Here is a 20,241-nt window from a genome sequence, read left to right on the forward strand (position 1 = left end):
ACGACAGCAGTAAGAGCTAGAGACGGCACATGTTCGACCTCGATTTTCGAAAGATGGATAATGGCCGAAACCGCATACTTCTATCTTCTTCTGTTTTCAAATCTTAAGGGAAAACTCATTTTTCGGCTTCATAAATTGCTGTTTCCATCTCGTGAAGTTACTTTTTCAGTAGCATAGTTAAAGATAGGTATAAGATATATGTTTATTGAAAAATTTTTCTAAAACTATTGTTCTCTTATTTTCTGAGATGAAATTCTAAAACTGTCATATAATTTTTTTTTCGTTTTATAACATTAACATTATTTATTTTAAAATCCAATGGCACTCAAATCCTGACTAAAATAACTTTGTTCACCTAGATCGTCAAAATATCACAGTGTGCATTGTGCTTGACTATTGATATTTCCAGTGTATTCTAGAGAACTCTTTCATTATCCACTTGTCAATTCCTACTTCAATTTGATGCATTGCATTTGAGTTCTCAGAAGTTCAATTTTCTTTTTCAAAAAATATGCCAAACTTGACAAATAAACGACTAAATTCTTAAAATTTTCATTTTTAAAACAGTTGAAAAATTCGTAAAACCTCAAATTCAAGAAAATGTATTTAAATTACATATTCAGATATTTCTTTCATTATCAGAAGATTTCCCTGATCAAGCATTTGTTAAATTGTCAAATTTCATTGTAGATCACTAACCTATGCTGAACCCTATTCATTTCATTAAAGAGTACCTCCCCACTCAACTGTGTAAAATGAGTCAATATCGTCAATCAACATCCAGATTGACAGATCGTGACACAAATTGTCCCCTTTTTGTTTCACGCCATTCGATAAATTTATAATACCTGACGTGCAAATGGTCCCTATTCCTTTGTACTCCTAATTGGGATCAAAAAGCATCATTAGCGAAAGCTACCACATGCTTTTTGTCCCTTTTGCATGCAACTAACCCTCCATTTGATCATTTATTTTAACAATCGAACTGGCTAAAAACACTGTCTCTCCGATCGAAATATAATGGTCGTTTCGTTGCGAAAAATTCCGTACAATGTTCTTCGCATGTCTGGCCGTCAAGTCCGCTTGATTTATACTAGTTGTAGCCAAAATTTTATGGATTATGGGGGTTCCAATGAACTGTCCCTGAAAACAGTCAAGATCAGGTTTTCTTCTTTCTTTTTCGTTCTCTTCGAAGCTGTACGCTGCAACAGTACTTTGGTTAGGAAATATTGATAATCTACAAGAACATTGGGATACTCGATTCTGAAGTCGCTGAAATATTTATCAATATATGTAATTATCAGTAGGATTCAATAATAAATGCTTCGTCCGCGTCGGTAAAAAGCATCTTTATAATTTGCTGCTTATTTCAATAAAACAACAATCCACTACGCTTGACAGTTCACCTGTATACTGATACAACAGAAGCTAAGAATAACAAAATTCCATCGCCTATTTGTATATGTTTTTTTTAACGCACGTTATATAGGCGAAAACAGACCTTCAATCATGTTTCTTTTATGTTCTCTATGTGATACATCACAAATAGGGAACAAATTTCCAAAAGTCTTACGTAGATATCATAGAGCAGGAATCCTGCTCTCACAAAATGTGGACTTGGCTGCATCATCTCAAACACCCACTGGGTTTCACAAAATTTTGATCTACCGATCATCGATTTGACAGTCACTTGATTTCCAAATTAAATTTACTGAAACCTTTTTATTTTTGAATACAATGAAGAAGTATCCATTGAGAATAATTGAATGGAATAATGTAGTTCAAAATTTGTATGCTAACGACTGATATGTCGATTGAAAACAAATTGGCATTAATCAGTCAAGCGCTGATTCCCCGATCAAGTTTTGTGAAACCGTGGGAGTGTTAGTTATATACTCCATTCACTTTCATTTTAGCACTCGGTTGGCCATGAAACAATATTTCATAGTTTTTATAAATAGAACGGAGTAAGGCTGGCACTCATGAAATGTCGTTAATGTCATAACGCCGTTGCCACAACTAATATCAATTAACATTACAAAAATGACGAAAGTGATTGAAAAAGAGAGATTTCAGGAAGTGCTATTTAGAATTCAGGTACGTTCATTCAAAACGTAGGTAACCCAACACTCATATTCTAATATCTTACAAAATATCAGACGGTAAAGAACATATTCCATGCAAGTGAATTTATTTAAAATTTCATCTGAATTTACACTACTTATATTTTAGCTGAATGTTTCTACAATCAGAAAGAATGTGAATGAAGAGAATGACAAAGAATTTCCTTCTATTGGGAGACCAAAAAAGGGGTGGTATTTCAAAATGTTATTTTATAGTGAACGGATGCGGAAAGTAACTACAGGATTTTCGATGAATATCTTCGTACTTAGAATAAGTTTCAGAAAATTAATTTTTCTATTTTTCACTTGACTGGTCCTATACATCGTAAATGTCTGAAGGGATCAATAAATATATAATTATAATCACTATATCGAAGTTTTAAAAATCTTTGGGTTAATATTTTTGATATCTAGAACTGATGTAACATGTAACGTATTCAAACTCTAGCCAAAGAAGTGCATATTATGATATTATACTGATCTCTTGTATTTTCCATGCAAATAACTGGATTTGGTATGCCTTCAATCAGTTTGTATAAACTTCAATTATGTTCGTCACATATTTTCCGAAGAGATTCGACATTGTGATAAAATACGTAATAACAGAAAGTTTTACGTAGAACGGGCTACATAGCATTGATTTAAAACCCAAAAATGTTTTGACAAGCGTCATAACCCCACATTTTCGTACTATACTACAGAGTGAAATGTGTCAAATTTCCATGGCCATCCGAGTGCTAAAATAAACGTGAATGGAGTATACTGGCATCTGATCTAGAGCACCCTGCTTAGGTTCTCCTCAAATCCATTCAATAAATTCTCTATTATTGTAGTGATTGTAATGAAAGAGGGAAAGATTGTCACTTCGGAGGATGCGGCATACAAGGCGTTATTCAGGCGAAGTTCTTTCGGTTGTTTTTTGCCCTTGAAGTTTCCTCAAATACTATCGATGACGGCGAAAATGAACTGTCGGTTCGGTCAACTTTGTGAATAACGAGGATAGCTAAGTGTCTGTGCAACTCCACCCTAACGAATGCGCTCATTCGCAAACGCCAATTACAACTTCAAAGGCGGGAAATTTGATCCTGTCGCAATAATGACGAATATAAAAAATATAAAAACGGATGATTGGCAGACAACCGTCCAATTCATCGTATTCTTTCCGATGGCGGTTTCACGTTAACATTCGACCCTTACGGATAACGGGGTCCTGTGGGTCAAGAATTCATCGATAGCTTATTCGGTAAACAAGGAATTATGACTAGGAAGTAGACCGATATGCTACTGGATTATGCATATTCTGAGTTCTGAATGAGCGACGATATTAGATCTAAGCTAAGAGCAAATGAAGAGAGCAAAATTATGTTCAGTTCAGAAGTGGATGTGATATGCGTACCACAATTGATATTGAGGCACATTCTTCATTAAAGCCGTTTGTAACAGCCAAAAATTCTCTGGATAATTCTCTACAGAATTTTGGAAAGAAATCGGAAGAAATAATTTTGTATGCAACTGAAAGTGAATTCTATCGAAAGTACGAATGTAACTGCAGAGAATTCACGAATTTCACATGAATTGACAATTAACAGGACAATTGGCTCGTATTTATGGCTGTTTATTTTTAAAACTTCGATATAGTGATGATAATTATATATTTATTGATCCCTTCAGACATTTACGATGTATAGGACCAGTCAAATGAAAAATAGAAAAATTAATTTTCTGAAACTTATTCTAGGTACGAAGATATTCATCGAAAATCCTGTAGTTGGGAATGGGAATCTCCCGAAGGAAGATAGGATAATTACAAGAATGTTAACTTCTTCAACAAAAATCATCTTGCATCAATATAAGTAAAAAGAATTAAAGGAAGTTTCAAGTCAAGATGAACTTCAACTTTGAACAAAAATTTCACATGAATAAACAATCAACAGGACAACTGGCGCGTATTTGTGGCTGTTCATCTTGATACATTGATATAATAATAATAGGGGTTTGTTTTTTTAAGGGAAATTAGACTGACAGGACGGAAAAGAAAAACTAAATCTCTTTTTTTGTCATTCACCTAGCTTTCGAATAGTAATTCTATTCTTCTTCAGGGTTTACTAAAATGGAAAACAAACAATCAGTACATTTACAATACAAAAATAAAAAACTGATAGATAGTTAAAAATTGTTGTATATTTTATGAATTTTAATAAAATAAAGAAAAGATCTTGCTATTGTGTAGGTAATTTTAAGAAATTAGAAAAATGTAATGTTAAAATTGTAAATGTACTGATTGTTTGTTTTCCATTTTAGTAAACCCTGAAGAAGAATAGAATTACTATTCGAAAGCTAAGTGAATGACAAAAAAAGAGATTTAGTTTTTCTTTTCCGTCCTGTCAGTCTAATTTCCCTTAAAAAAACAAACCCCTACAATAACGAAAGACTGTTAAAAAACAACTCAGATTATAATAATAATAATTAGGTATTTATTGACATTTACTATGAATAGGACCAGTCAAATGAAAATAGAAAAATGAATTTTCGGGAAATCATCTACGATGACATTCATGGAAAATCCTGTAGTAAACTTTCCGCATTAATGCACTCAAACATAAAATTCTCAAATGCCTCCACTTTTTTGGGTCTCCCAATAGAAGGAAATTCTTTGTCATCCTCTTCATACACAATCTTTCGGATTTTCGAAATATTCAGCTGAAATCTGAGTCGTTTAGATTCAGATAAAACATTATTATATAAATTCTCTTACATTGAATATGTTCGCTACCGTCTGACGTATTGTGGATTTTTGAATATCAGAGTATAACTATTTGAATGAGCGGACCTGAATTCTTAATAGCACTTCCTGAAACCCTGTCTCTTTTTTCAATCACTTTCGGCATTTTCGTAATAAAAATTGATATTAGTTGTGGCAACGGCGTTATGACATTAACGACATTTCATGAGTGCCAACCTTAATCCGTTCTAGTTACAAAAACTTAAATTATTTCATGGCCATCCGACTGCTAAAATAAATGTGAATGGAGTATACATAAATAGGACTCAAAATTTAATCAATCAAATTTTTTACAGAAACGCAAAACCTGAAACTTTCAGTGATAGTGGTTTCTTGGAGGATTTTCAACTTCGTTGTTCGTTTCCCATCCCATTCATCATTCATATTTCCTGTCATGAAAAAATAATCATGCCTGGAAGACAACCAAAAAAATGCATAATATACCCACTTTCGAACAAATAGAATCTTCATATCTTACCATAGCAATAAATTACGGGCATATAAATTCTTTGTAGATATACGTTTTAGGAGCATATTCACCAGGTGAGCTGTTGCATTAAATCATAAAAGCGTGCCATGAAGAGGCGTCCGGCCGCGGCCTCCTACGGTTTTTGCACTTTCGAATGAATTTTGCGCATTTTTTCGTTAGAACTTTAAGGTTATCGTGTCGCCCGTTGATGTTAATGAGTTAGCTGCCTTCCTTGCTAGTTTACGTTTTCTCCTTATACTGCTCGCCTCTGTAAAGCAAGTGACTAATGAGTTATTTATCGACGAACATAAATTTTGTAGAAATTGACAGCTACTCCAACTCTACACTGTTCAAGAAAATTTGAGAAGTTCTAGTACCACCACGAAACTTGTCCAATAATATCTCCGTTGTCTACTGTTTGTGACCTGACAGTCAATTAATTACCTTCTATTTTAGGTATTTCTCTAGTTGGAAATGACTTTCATTCAGTGATTGTTCGACAAAACATAACTACTTATACTGCTCAATCTGCTCATGAAATCAAAAGAGGCTAAACTGCATAAGTACACAGTTAAGTTAAATTTCGACTATATAGGTAAGACATAATGTGTTTCCACTTCCCACATTCATGATGAATTAATGATTATATCCACAGGGAATTCTTTGATATGATTTGAGTTTTCTTCTATGAGAGATCATAACAACGATATGGAAACATTGGGTTCCATAACGATCCTTGTCATTTTTTTTATTTCAGATGTTTTATGAAAAAACTTATTTACAACAAGATGGTCGTGGGAATATTTCAATGGACAAAGAATATTATGTAATATCGGTATCCTTGGATGTTCCTTTAGTTTTTTAAATTATTATGAAGAGCTCATTTCAAGGGCAAGAAAACCTCATAAAGGCTGTTCTATGGGCACTTGCATCATTTCCAGATAAACTGAAGTTTTCATGAGAGTATACAGGGTGAATTTTGACTCGTACAAATATTTCAACACTAGATTCTTGAGGTCAAAAGAAACCCTTTTTTCCTCAACCATTTTTTCCGAATCTACTCGTTTTAAAAGATACAGGCTGTTGAAAAACCATAAAAAAATGTTATGTTTAGTTCTATCTCACAAACAGATTCATCGAATGAAATGAATTCCGGCATATAGTTTTCCATTTATTTGATGAATATTTTTCGCACACAAGATATCACCCACGTCTTTCAGTTTTCTCATTATGACCATAACGTACCATAAAAATACCAAAAATTCAAAGAACCCAACTCTTGAAACAGAGTTGGACGCTATCTAAGGAACATTTGAGCGTTTTGTAAAATAAAAGTATTGTTTATATTTGAAAATGCTCCATTTTCGAATAATTTGATGTTTAAAAGTAAAAAGAATCTATGAAATTTCGAAAATTAGTTGCTTTAGCTGAATACAACTCTGTTTGAAAGATCCACAGATGTGTAGTGTCACAGACTTAGCTAGTTATTATGAAGGTAATTTTGTTTTTCCACGGATGGCCCAGCTCATTATGAAAACTTAAAATGGCTTTTTTTTATCAGGGCCGAATCGAAAAAAATGGTGTACCTAGCAATAAAAGGGTTTCTTTTGACCTCAATAATATTCTTTTAAAATATTTGTACGAGACAAAGGTTCACCCTGTATATACCTACATCACGTTTTTGAGGAATTAAGAATTTTATGTATACAGAATGCTCCGGGATATATTTTCTGCTTTTCCTTATTAAGGGGTCATAACTACAGAATGAGAACCATGTAAAGCGTGTTCGCGTGTTTGTTATTACCTCTTCATAGAACAAAACAGAAGATCATCAAAGAAGCTACTGAAGCTAGTTACATATTTCTTATTGATTTTGATAGCCTCATTGAACATCCTGTACATGTGAGAGACTAGTTTTTTATAAAACATCCTAAGTTATAAAATAGCCTCTAGATAAAATGTTTTCATATCATTATGATCTCTTCATAAAAGAAAACTTGAATAATCAGAGCAATAGGAAGTTGATTTTTATAAAATTGTTATCAATTTCTTGGGATCGGATCATCTTTATAAACAAAATGCAAAAGATTCGAAACATTCAGAACATACAGAATATCAAGAGAAAACTCGTCTTTTCATTGACGTGGCCAGTACGACTCTTTTCCTTTTAGTTGTAGTAGAAAATCATAATTTTTTTCTGAAATCCTTCAATGGTTCAATTCAAAGTAGCTTCAGGTTTTCCTAACCTGAAAATATTGAGTATTTTAATTTTGAAAGCTATCCTAATGAGTTATGATGAGCCTCGAAGCATTTTTATTATAATTATTTTCTTTGAATATGTATTTAAAACTCACTCGTATTATTCTCCTTCATATCTTCAAATTTTGTTTGGGTTATGAAGCTGGGATATTTCGAAGACTTGGAAAATATAATTCTGGGAATCAAAACATTATGAAGAAGAATGCTAGGTGTAATATGTTATGAAAGATTCCCCTTGCAAATTAAAGCGTCTCTCGTTTTCAATTAAATTCCGCTAATAGCGCTTGAAGGATTCCTGGAAAATGACCATCCAGTCTTTCACGCCTCGTTTGGAAACCACTTCAGTCCATTCATAACACATAATCGAGAGCTATTCATTATTTCGGTAAAGCGAGTTTGCTGCTACACATATCTACATTCTACATATAATATGTAGGGACACTACAAGGTTTGTTCATTCTAATATCTCTACTGCATACTGATGGGGATGTAAGTGAAGCCTTTTGAAATGTGGATTTCCCAAAGTCCAACTAAAATTTCGAGGAATTAACTCTAAAAAACTAAATATACATTATTATGTGGAAATATCTCATAAGTTATATTAAAAGAATAGAAACCGATAATTTGGGTTGAAGGCAAGAATTAAATGTTCTCGAAAATTTAAACGCCACATTAAATTCAAAAGTGGACAGAATTAGGCGAATAAAATCCGCAGTGGGTACCAGATATTATATGGTCGAGGTAAGAAAAATTTATGGTGAATAAAATGAAGTTATTTTATGACAAAATCTTGATTAGAACCATTAAAATTTTTATGGTGGTCCCAACTAAAACAATTCTAAAACCATAAAATTCGAGGAAAATACATTACCGTCAATTTTGAATCCTTAACACTTATCAAACATAACCGCTTTCAGTAGATTCAAGAATACCTTAATTGGCCATAAAACTTCAATATACCCTTTTTAATTCCCATCTTACATGGAATAAAGATTCTGCTTCGCAGAGAAATGATTATATGCTAAAGCAGATTTTTTGGAGAAAAAAAAACATCATTTCGAATCCTCTTATTCTTTCAAGCTAATTTGCGGAGTATAACTACAGGGTGAGTCTTTGACAGTAGATTCCTGAGGTCAAAAGAAACACTTTTTACTTTTTTTTTATTCGGCCCTGATAAAAAGATACAGCCATTTTAAGTTCTCATAATGAGCTGTGCCACCCCTGGAAAAACAAAGTTACCTTCAGCATACCTAGCTAAATCTGTGACACTACACTTCTGTGGATCTCGTGAACAGAGTTGTGTTCAGCCTAAGTACCCAATTTTTTTTTTAATTTCACAGATACTTCTAAATTTTTTAACATCAAATTACTAGAAAACGGCGCATTATTCGAGAAAATCTGAAGAATACTCTTATTTAAGAAGACGTTCAAATATTCATTAGATAGCGTCCAACTTAGTTTCAAAAGTTGGGTTCTTCGAATTTTTGGTATTTTTATGGTACGTAATGATCAAAATGAGAAAACTGGAAGACGTGGGTGATATCTTCGTTCATGTTTTCACTCCTTTAGTTGTTGAGTAGTATAGGTATTCACTGCTTACTCCTACTCTGAAAGACACTTCAAAAAGAAAGAAAAAATTCTCGACCCAATGAAATTTATTCAAAATAGACAAAGCTACCTACCCAAAATGAGAAAAAATTCAATACATATCATGCTGTGAGTCGGATCGAATCTCCCAAAAGATAAATGAGTTTGATTTGGCAGTGCGCCTACTGTGAAAATAATGAATCTTGTTATTGTGACTGATCACTTCCCATAAGATCATATAAGATATCATGACATGAGCTACTCTATTTCACTCAGTGAATAATGATTTGAATAAAGATTAATTCAATGCAGATAGAAAGCATATTGTGCTCTCGTTTTCGATCAAGAGTAGATGGCGCAACTTTCAACATATCAATTTCTTAGGGAGCACATAATGGCGGTGAAAATATTAGATTCGAATTTTTCATCGCGTCACTTCATCAACTGTAGGTATACATGGATATCGAAATTTTTTCACCGCTTATTTCGAAGTATCGCTTAGATGCAGATCTCTGAATATGGCATCTGAAAAGCAATTTTCGATTTCAAAAAACGGTAGAAAAGGCCATCCCAAACAATTTTTTTGACAAATACTCATATTATACCATTGAAAAATAATTTGATAATACAATGATACAAAAATTTTTTGAGAATGGGTAAAAATCTGTTTAGAAATTTATATTGAAGAGGGGTCTCGTGAATCATAATATTGATCTATTTATTTATTTATTGATACCACGGTCCTCACTTTTCAGAACCAATATCTAGAAAAGGTATAAACAAAGGAAGAAGAAAAAGAACTTTTCTACATAAAGAAGCGAAAGCCTCAATTTGTTTTCGTTCATGGCAAATTATTGTTTTCAAAATTCGAAAAAAAAATTCTGCGAAACCTCAGTGCTGCTAATCGAAGTGGTTGCGAAAAATTTCATTACCTATCACCCAAATCATTGATATATAACTATTATTCAGACCAAACAAGCGTGTTTATCTGTATTCTATTTTAATCCACTAAAAAAAAACATTTCTTGTCAGATCGATACATATTCAATCCGATTTTCTAAGCGAAAGTAATATGAGCTTACAGCTTCGTGTAACGACCATAACCTCAAAAATATCTGTATTAGGAACCTATTCACTGAGTAGTAAAAGAAGAATGCCTTTTAATATGAATAGACCTTCATCATGTACTTATTAGACCCTTCAATGCCTCCATACCAGTAATTATAAGAGAAGCTGCGTCGTTATATGCTGTCACCACTCAATGTATGGTGAATTTGGCCATTATTGATACCGTAGGAAATTAAGTGGACCTGAGACATTGAAGCTTTATGTAGGTATATAAAAGTGTACTCTTAATCACTGTACTATGTGCTATATGAATAGAACTGGAACGAGGCAAAGTAAGGACATATATTAGGATTCCAAATTAGTAAAAGTAAGCGTTATTCGAATGGAAACATACGTAGTCTTTGATAGAAGAATACCAAAAACTAATATCATTGTTTTCACTGCGCTTTTCAACTTAATTTTTGAATCTTTGAGAAATACACCAAAACGAAGAGCTATGGGGCTCTTTGAATAAAATTATTTTGAAATAAAGTATTTTTTTTTAATCACGATTTCTGCTATACTGCGTCAAAATAAATAATGAATAAAATTCACATTCATTCTCTCAAAGCATCTTTGTAAAAAAATAAAAACGAATAATTTTTTATACAATTTTCACAAAAAAACTAATTATGACCCCGGGTTACATAAAGCTTGATCGAGGAATCAACGCTTGATTGACAAATAGACGTCAATTTGTTTTCAATCGATAATTCAGTCATGATCATTCAGAATTTCATTCTCTCATCAAATTATGATGTCCATACGTCCATTCTCAATGCTACTTCTTCAATATATTCAGAAATGAAAAGGTTTCAGTGATTTCGTTTTTAAATCGAGTGACTGTCAAATCGTTAATGGGACAATCAAAGTTTTGTAAAACCCGCTGTGAGTGGTTCAAAGACTTTGCTTCAATATAGGTAATTTACCATGAAAATTAATTTCAATATTAATCAGTGATTATGAGATTTTCTAAATGTGGAATTATTTTTTTAAACACTATTCATTTGTGGATCACAAATTATTTCGTTAAGATCTCAAACTATTAAAAGTTGTAGGTACGGCCTATGTCAGAAATATTTTTCAGTTATATTTCATCGTACGCACATCAGGAGGCCATCAGTAAATGGTGTTTGGTCTTTGTTTTATAGCGTAACGGGGTCAATTTACAATTATTATCGGAACGTATTCTAATATTGGCAGTTGTTGTGTCAAGTTTCGATTAATTGTTTTTGATGCTGGAAGGCAAATGTTATTTATGCTCACTGGTGTACTATTTCGTAATAGCGGTCTATTCTTGTACCAATAACCATTGACTTGGCTGGAGGTGTTTCACGGATTTTGTAAAAGTGTACCAGAATTAAAGAAATATGCTGCGAATCAGGCACATTAAAGAAGTGTAATCCAAATCGCCCTCTAACATAACAAACCTTTATGAACTTTATTAGATAAACTGAAATGTACCTTTAATCCCTAATTTGTGTGACTGTTGTTTTCTATTTTTTCGACTTAATCGACAAGAAGGTTTGTTACCCCTACACTAGCATTTTTTTCCCAAACGATTTGAAGGCTTTCGAAGGTGAATGAAATCGACACTCTTCAGGTGGAGCTTCTTCAATATTATATTGACTATGAATCATTTAAAAGATTTGTTCCACGAGGAACTTTACATACTACTAGTATATATAGAATCTACCATCAGCATCACTAATTGGGCATTTAGAAATGTCTCCTATCTTTCCTTGCCAATATACAGGATGATTTATCCATTCTGACCGAAATTTCATTCGACTATATTTCTGGTGCTGTATATGTTTTTTTTCAGAATTTTTAACACATTTTAGCATCTGTTGGATTATGTCAGAAAAATCAATTTCGACTGCTGATGACTGCTTATTCATGACCACAATATATGCCAGATCTCTGAATTTTTTTTACATTAATTCGAAATGCCTACCTATATGGTAGGACTATGTAAAGTTCCTCGTGGGACACCCTGTATAAGTAGATGCTTGATCTAATTTGCTCTTTAAAAAAGAATCATTTCCTGACATCGTAATCAGAGGAATAATACTGAAGCATTCAAAATATTGATAATTCATCCCTCCTTCTTTAGGCCTCAGAATAGTAGACGCTGGTCAAGAGGTATTTTTTAATACACTTTGTTAATAAACAAACCAATTCAGATATACTTCATGCTTCGAAGACAATTTAAACTATAGAAATTGACGTTTCACTGTTCACTTAATTGATATTCATGATATCAACAATAAGTAAAATAATTCATTCGTATAAAGTTTCATAGTTAATGGGAAAAAAATAGTCAACCACAAAAGTGCTGGGGTTGACAGAATACCGAGAAATATGTAGGGTTTGTCTAATGAACTTTTAAATCGATTATTTAGGGTGTTACTACCCGCCAAAAGGGTCTATTATTCATAATCGGGTTTTCCTAAATAACTTCTGAAGATAGTAGCATTAGGTATTTAAATTCTGGGTATATATTATTCGAGCTCCCGAAGGTAGGTTATTTTCATTCGCTACGTCAAAACTTTCACTGAAGATAACTTTCAAAGGGGGATTGTAATTAATAATAAATAATATTTATTTTTTATCAGAGAATAACTATCTCACAGTTTTCAAGTGATTTTTTTAGGGCCAGCAAGGGTTATAGCACCTTTAATAAGCAGTTTCGGTCATGAGTTCATTGAACAAAGACTAGTTATTGTCTGGTGCTCTATCATCCCTAGAAATATTTCTCGACATTTCCCATTTACCTTGTATAATGACGTTTCTCTCCATTCAATATTGGTTCAATACCTATTATGATGATGTTTTATCTTCAACCGTACGTTAAATCAATAGAGTATTGGTTGCCTCCCCTAGCGCTTGAATACACTGAACATAAATACACTTTGATAATTTATTGAAATAAGTACATACATTTGTACAACCATGAAAAAACATAGGGATCTGTGTAGAGATTCCGGATCAATTTGAATTCAACTTTGAAATATGGACTTGTCTTTTGTCACAACTTTTATAAAACATATGTGATTTATTTCATCAGGAACTGGTACTTAGTGATTCAGTTTCATTGTTTTCGTTCGGTAATTGATGGGTTTCCCAGAAAAAAAATGCATAATTTATATCGGTCAGCAGTGAATGGAATCGATGTGACAATCAATGCAACAACCGTTGGATAATCCACCTACGTTTATACGATTCCTATATAATTATCATTCCATAAGTATTTATGACTTTTTATGATGAAGGACCACACCCTATACTATACAGAGACTAGTGATACGAGACAATGGCCTATAAGTAGATACTTTGGTGGTATGGGGAAACACCCATCATTTTGGATGTTTATTTGAATGAACTGTTGTCAACTAGTGTACCCAAATTGAAGAAGGTTTGGAATGTTTTGATACCATCCTTTTAATCTTCATTTTAGAAGAAATTACGTCCTTTCATTCAACGAAGTTTGTCCATTGTGAATCAAATACTTTATAGTTTATATCGAAATAATGGAACTTTTTTCATGGAGAATAATTGATTTGTAATAGATACAATTTTACAATTCTGATAATGTTTATTGAAACCGACAGTGGCTTGTACAAGAACTCTATGTAGTAGAAATTTCAACAGAAAATTCCTGAGGTCAAAAGAAACACTTTTTCCCTTCACCATTTTTTCCAATTCGGCTAGGTTGACACGATAAATTTTGAGGTAGGGGAGACTGGGGAGGGTTGATACGTTTTTTGGAATTTTTATTCTGGAAACTGAATTATATGAAGATGAAGAAGCAAGACTTTTCTTATATTATATAATTCTTCAATTAATCGTTCAACAAAATAAATATAGAAGTCGCAAAACATAAACATCTTATTCTGTACAGAACGTTGAACACAAAAACATGCAAACTGTCTCAAGCCTCCCCACATATGGGAGGATTGATACGATGTACTGGGAGAGTAATCGAGAGGATTATTCAGCTCAGTAGGTAGGTCAGCAATGATACTGGCTTGCTTTGGTCCTATAGGTGTAGAAAAATCAGGAAATTGTCAGTTAGTCACTTCCACACAAGAAAAGTCGGCCTCGTTAAATACATGGGGATTGTACGGTTTTTAAAAATCCCTTTGATATGTTGGATGGTGAAGACGCCTTCATGTAGGCCTATCCAACTAGCTACGGAATATTTTTTGAAGATTATACATGTATCAGGCCTCCCCACGACAAATGTCTCAAACCTCCCTGAAAGCAATTTTTAAAGTGATTTATGTTTTCATCTTATACCCATATATTTTGAAAAGCGAATAAAACTGTAAATTGAGTAGTTTTATGCATATTTCCCAGTGAAATGTTTGTTTATGTCGAAGAATTAATACATGATCATAAAACCCTTAGGTAACTTGAGTAAAAACTTACAATTTCTCACCTCGAAACACTCTTCGTTGAATATTTCACAAACAAACTACTGTTAGCCTTACAGATTAACGTCACGCAATGCCCTCTGCCAAAGAATAGTGTTCACTAGTATAATACTTTTGAAAACGGCTACAGATCGCGGATATAAGCCTGTATCAAGCCTCCCCATGTATCAATGCTCCCTAGTCTCCCCTAAATATACCATAAAAATAACAGGAATTTGAAGACCCCAACTTTTTTCGAAAATAAAAGTATTCCTTATATTTTCTCATATTATTATAATGTGCCATTTTCAAATAATTTGATAAAAAAAATAAAGAATTTCTGTGAAATTCGAAAAATTGGGTTGAATTTCTGAAAATTAGATGAATTCAACTCTGTTTAAAATATCTACACATGTGTAGTGTCATAGATTCAACTCACTCTGAAAATTAAAATGTCTATATCTTTTTATGGAGGCCGAATCGGAAGAAATGGTGAGGGAAAAAAGTTTTTCTTTTGACCTCAAGAATCTACTGTTGAAATATATATAAGTCGAAGACTCACCCTGCACATTAGGTTATTTGATTCAGGAATTCAAATTTCAGTTCTCTGATGTATTCTGATACAAAAACCGGAGATTGAATTTTATACAATAGGTATTTACGGTTTTCAAAAAGCTTCTGCAATTCAGGGTGAATTTATACAGCGTTTGCCAAATGCCAAGAAAGGATTCGTGTTTTTTGGCTTGTTTTATTTTATTTTCTGTATGATATCGCCTTCAGACTGAAATTCAACTATTGCTCTCAACCAAAGGCAGTTCCAAGAAGATAGTCACAACCGACGAAAGGGTTATTCTAACTGACACTATCGTAAAAACGGATTGCGAAAGGAACTGAATTAAACCACGTAAAAAGTATTTGCAAACTTCATTATTTCTAGTTGTTATTACACGACCGTTGAGCAATTTTCTATTGAAAACTTTGAAAAATTTTATGTTTGAGAAGTCTAAGGGCCGAAAGTATAAGAAGCTGATCAAAATTTCATCGCCTTTATCTACCTCTTCGAAAGTTTTACCTTTGAACCCTTTCACCAGCCACATTTTAACCCTACCAAAGCTAACCCAAAAGATTTTCCGACTGACATTCAATTATTCTCGCAAAGTGAGTTTCGATACCATTTTCCATTTGCGAGTAGCTAACTTGTGATCGTTTATATCTATGAAGTTTTTTACTTTTACCGATACTCCTGGACCTGAAGAGTCGGTCCACTTCGAACTCACGACTTGACAGAAAATCAATAGGAAAAGTTGAATGTGAACGTGGAATTCGATCGGATTTGCGGATGAGATTACTCCCTTGACATATATACGAAATGTGGTATCGCATAATAGGTACACATGTTTTTTCTGCGGTCTACGTGAAAAATATCGCTTGTGGGCGGGAAGAAAAGAACTGCGTATTAGTTGGAAATGTTTTTTTTTCTGTTTGTCTGCTGAGAAAGGAAACTCTATGTCACCTTATTGCCTAGTTAGTGACCTGATAGAAGTGATAGTTTATCTTACTTTGAATTGCTAGAGTTGGGTTCTCTGAATTTCTGGTATTTTTATGGTATATCATAGTTTACAATGAATATGTTCAGAGAAGACTAGATGGATGAAATTCTCAGATTTATTTCTAGACGAGTTGCTCTTTCAGAATATGTATCACATTTTTATCTACGGTTACTTTTATTGGGAGATAAACGGCTCGAAAGCTGACCTTCGAAAAATCCTGAAAAAGCTGGGTTCAGTTAAGAATACGTCAAGACCGAAGGGTTGCACCTAGATGGATGAAGTTCTCAGATTTATTACAAAATGAGGTGCTCTTTCAGAATATGTACCACATTTTCATCAACGGTTACTTTTATTGAAAAATGAACCACTCGAAAACTAACCTTCGAAAAATCCTGAAAAAGCTGGGTTCAGTTAAGAATACGTCAAAACCGAACATTTGCACCTAGATGGATGAAATTCTCTAATTTATTACTAGAAGAGTTGCTCTTTCAGAATATGTATCACATTTTCATCTACGGTTTCATTTGTTGAGAAATAAGCGACTCGCAAATTGACCTTCGAAAAATCCTGCAAAACCTGGGTTCAGTTAAAAATTCGTCAAGACCGAACGGTTGCGCCGAGATGGATGAAATTTTCAGATTTATTACTAAAACAGTTGCTCTTTCAGAATATGTATTACATTTCCATCTACGGTTACTTTTATTGAGAGATCAACGACTCGAAAGCTGACCTCCGAAAAATCCTGAAAAAGATGGTTTTAGTTAAAAATGGCAAAGAGAAAAAGTGTTTCTTCGATCTCAAGGATCTTCTCTTAAAATATATGTAGAAGTTTAAGACTCACCCTGTATATTTGAACCGTAAAACAGGGTACATATAGTTAAAAGAACTTCGTAACGTAACACTGTTGCGCAACTAGTTTGGACGACATGCAATAGAACTTCGCCTAACAAAATTGTTGGACGACGATGTTAAAATGCGCTAAGCTCTGTTATCTATCTGTACCTAGCTTAACGTTAGTTCTACCGAATCATTCACCTTCTTTATCATGAAGGTTTTCAAATTCAAACTGATTGCTCGTAAGGGCATATCCAATTTTTTTCCATGTCAAACATAAATCATACGAAAACATTATTTTCTTCCAGAGGAAAGAAAAGTGGAAAAGCACCCTGGAAATTGTAGCAGGGGTAAATGCACGGGGGAACTGGCATGTAAGGAATTGGAAAACAACTTTTACTCATGTGTATGCCCTCATGACTCCAAAGCCCCCAACCCAGACGGATCCTGCCCCAGATACACAGGTGAGTTGAATTAACGTCTCCTTCTAGAATTCTTTTCCTTGTGTTCGAGCGGAAAAATTAAATTTCATATTTAGAATACCGACGAAAAAATCCGACTGTTGTGTTCCTGAATATCACGAATTATACTCTTTGAGAAGTTTTCCATGGGTTGTAAAAAAACCATGTTGGAATCGAGTTTTTAATGAAGTTCGGTTGGAATTGGGACTAACATGTTGCGAGTAAATTTATTCCATAATTGACGGAGAACTTCGTTGAAAGTTTCTGTCACGAATTATCTGAAAATCTACACCAAGTAGAACAGAATTTTTTTCCACTGAACTTGGAAGAAATAAGTATTTATATAACACAATAAAACATTGCGATTATAATTGAATGTTCAAACAAGATAGTGGGAGCAAAAGTTAAACGAAAAGGGAACATTTATGAAGTGCAGCAGAAGAATACAAATTTAAATAATCTTTCATTTTACAAGGTTACAAATTCAATGATGTGAACTTTTTTTGTTAATTTCGTTGAAGCTGGTTTTCTTTCTAATTAGAAAGTTTGAAATAATACCAGCCTATGAATGAGATAAGTAGCTATTGCCCAATAACTATTCTGTCGACCTTCGCAAAGATTCCGGAAAATCAGCAAGCAGACTACATTCAGAGGAAAAGCACTAAGACATCTGCGATGATCTTACGTGGAATTCAGTAAATATATCACAGTTTTTTTGTATTTTTAAAGATGCTCGGACAGTTCGATCAATATTTCAAATTGCAGCCTTTTTGTTGTAAAAAATGTTATACAGCGTGTTCCAAATTCGAGTAATGATATTATCGATAATTTTTCATGACAATCCTAATTTTCTTATGACTATTCAAATTTTATATCAATAAAAACAAGTACCTAAGATGAGTAGCATCGTGACGAGCGAAATGAACTATTCAGCAAATTAAGGGGGACTGCTGAAAATTGCCTCAGTTTGACTAGCTATAACCACAGCATTCTTAACTACTCTCTAAAGACGGCTGTGCTATAACCTCGACATTACTTTGGTGATGATGATTTTTATCCCGAAATGCAAAGTATTGTCCTTTGTATTTCACTGACTGTATATTTTTCTCAATCCTTTCTAGTGATACAGGTTTTTTGGCGAAGAATTTTGCTAAAGTAAAGGCTTTACAAAGTATCTTTTCCACTTTTCGGATAGTGGAGAGTTGGACAAAACAGGATAGTTCGGTAAAACGGGATATCGGGCAATATTCGAAAATAAGCAGGGCCATTTGACGACTGGTAGTATAACTCGCTGTGGATAAGGTATCTTCAAATATAGCAGTTCATTATTCAAATGAATTGTAAATCTGTAACGTGTGACAAGCTGCAATTCGTGAAGGTAGTGTTATACTATTTAGTTTTGCCGGTAGTTAATGGAGAGTTTTTCAATTTGAATAACGAAAATAAATAAAGATGAGTATTTCATATAAAAATTTGAATAATTGACTATATTTCGTGATATTTTCAGATATGAAAAAAATATTTTTTCTCGTAAAAATCCTGAATAATATTTTGGAAGACGCGGTCGGGCAAAATGGGATACCATGCAGTCGGGTAAAACTGAATACTATCCCGTTTTGCTCAACCAAGAGATCTATTGGTTTCAACAAAGATTTTGAATTTATTTGTTCAACAAGTCTGAAGAAGGATGATAAACTATGCGAGAGAAACGAATCGGCAGTACTGAACAAGAATAAAGAGAAGATAAAAAATACAATATTTAACAAAAAGTCGACAAAAGAGAAGAGAGGAAGAAACAAAAATTGTAGTAGTTCAGAAGACGAATAGGAACCCGATGTAACCTGCATTTATTGTTCAGAATTGAACTCTAAATCAAAGAGTGCTGACGGTTGGGTAATGTGCCAGGACTGTCGTATTTGGTCTTTCAAAGCTTGTGCCGGGGTTGAGAATGATGTTGATCCGTACTCGTGCGATTTTTGTCGTTGCTGAAGTCTTGATTCGTTTTTTGTACGTATGAGTTTCCTGAGGTGTTCTGTTTTCAATTTCAATAGATATATTTGACTCTGATAATCATTTTCATTTTCATTCATACATCATCCCATTTTACCCGACTAGGAGGGCAAAACAGGATACCTTTTATCACAAATATTACTTTTTCTACATACTCATCAAACAATGAAGGAATGCTCGATATTCAATGTATATAGAAGACACCAGAGAAGTTATTGTGCAGAAGTAACAGTTATCAATAGCTTGTTTAGGGAGTTATGGGTTATATAACGTTAGCTATCCCGTTTTATCCAACTCTCTCCTACAATGCTATGGAAATATTGCCATTTTATGAAATCACTTTTTTTCTTAAACTTCTAGCTCTAAATTCGACATTACTTCGCCTATATGGTATTTTTTGCTAGTGGTGTAAAACACCATCCTCAGTCTTTACTTAACTGGCGCAGGGTATTTTTTTCATGCTCTTGTTGTACTGGGTGTGAAACTAGGTATGCGAAAATTTTTGGTGTTTGGCCTAGAACTGAAGGGCGATATTCGAAAGAATATGTCTTTCAAGTTCTCAAAGAGCAACTCAAAATTTCATTGTTTCAGTGCAACCGTTCGGTCTAGACGAATTTTCAACTGACCCCATATTTTTCGGC

General features: G+C 33.5%; 1 protein-coding gene across 3 annotated transcripts in view; it reads left to right on the forward strand.

Moving 5' to 3' along the window:
- Positions 1 to 20,241, forward strand: part of LOC123310974 (BDNF/NT-3 growth factors receptor-like) — an 86,192-nt gene that overhangs the window by 32,918 nt on the left and 33,033 nt on the right. For 2 of the 3 annotated variants that reach the window (XM_044894701.1, XM_044894702.1), the window contains exon 2: positions 17,438 to 17,593. In XM_044894701.1, coding sequence (XP_044750636.1) covers positions 17,438 to 17,593 — 156 coding nt within the window. Of the gene's footprint in view, positions 1 to 5,812; positions 5,970 to 17,437; positions 17,594 to 20,241 lie in introns of those variants that run through there. The other variant, XM_044894703.1, reaches the window with a different exon arrangement.

The sequence above is a fragment of the Coccinella septempunctata genome, chromosome 4 (assembly GCF_907165205.1).
Source record: "Coccinella septempunctata chromosome 4, icCocSept1.1, whole genome shotgun sequence".
Taxonomy (NCBI): Eukaryota; Metazoa; Arthropoda; class Insecta; order Coleoptera; family Coccinellidae; genus Coccinella; species Coccinella septempunctata.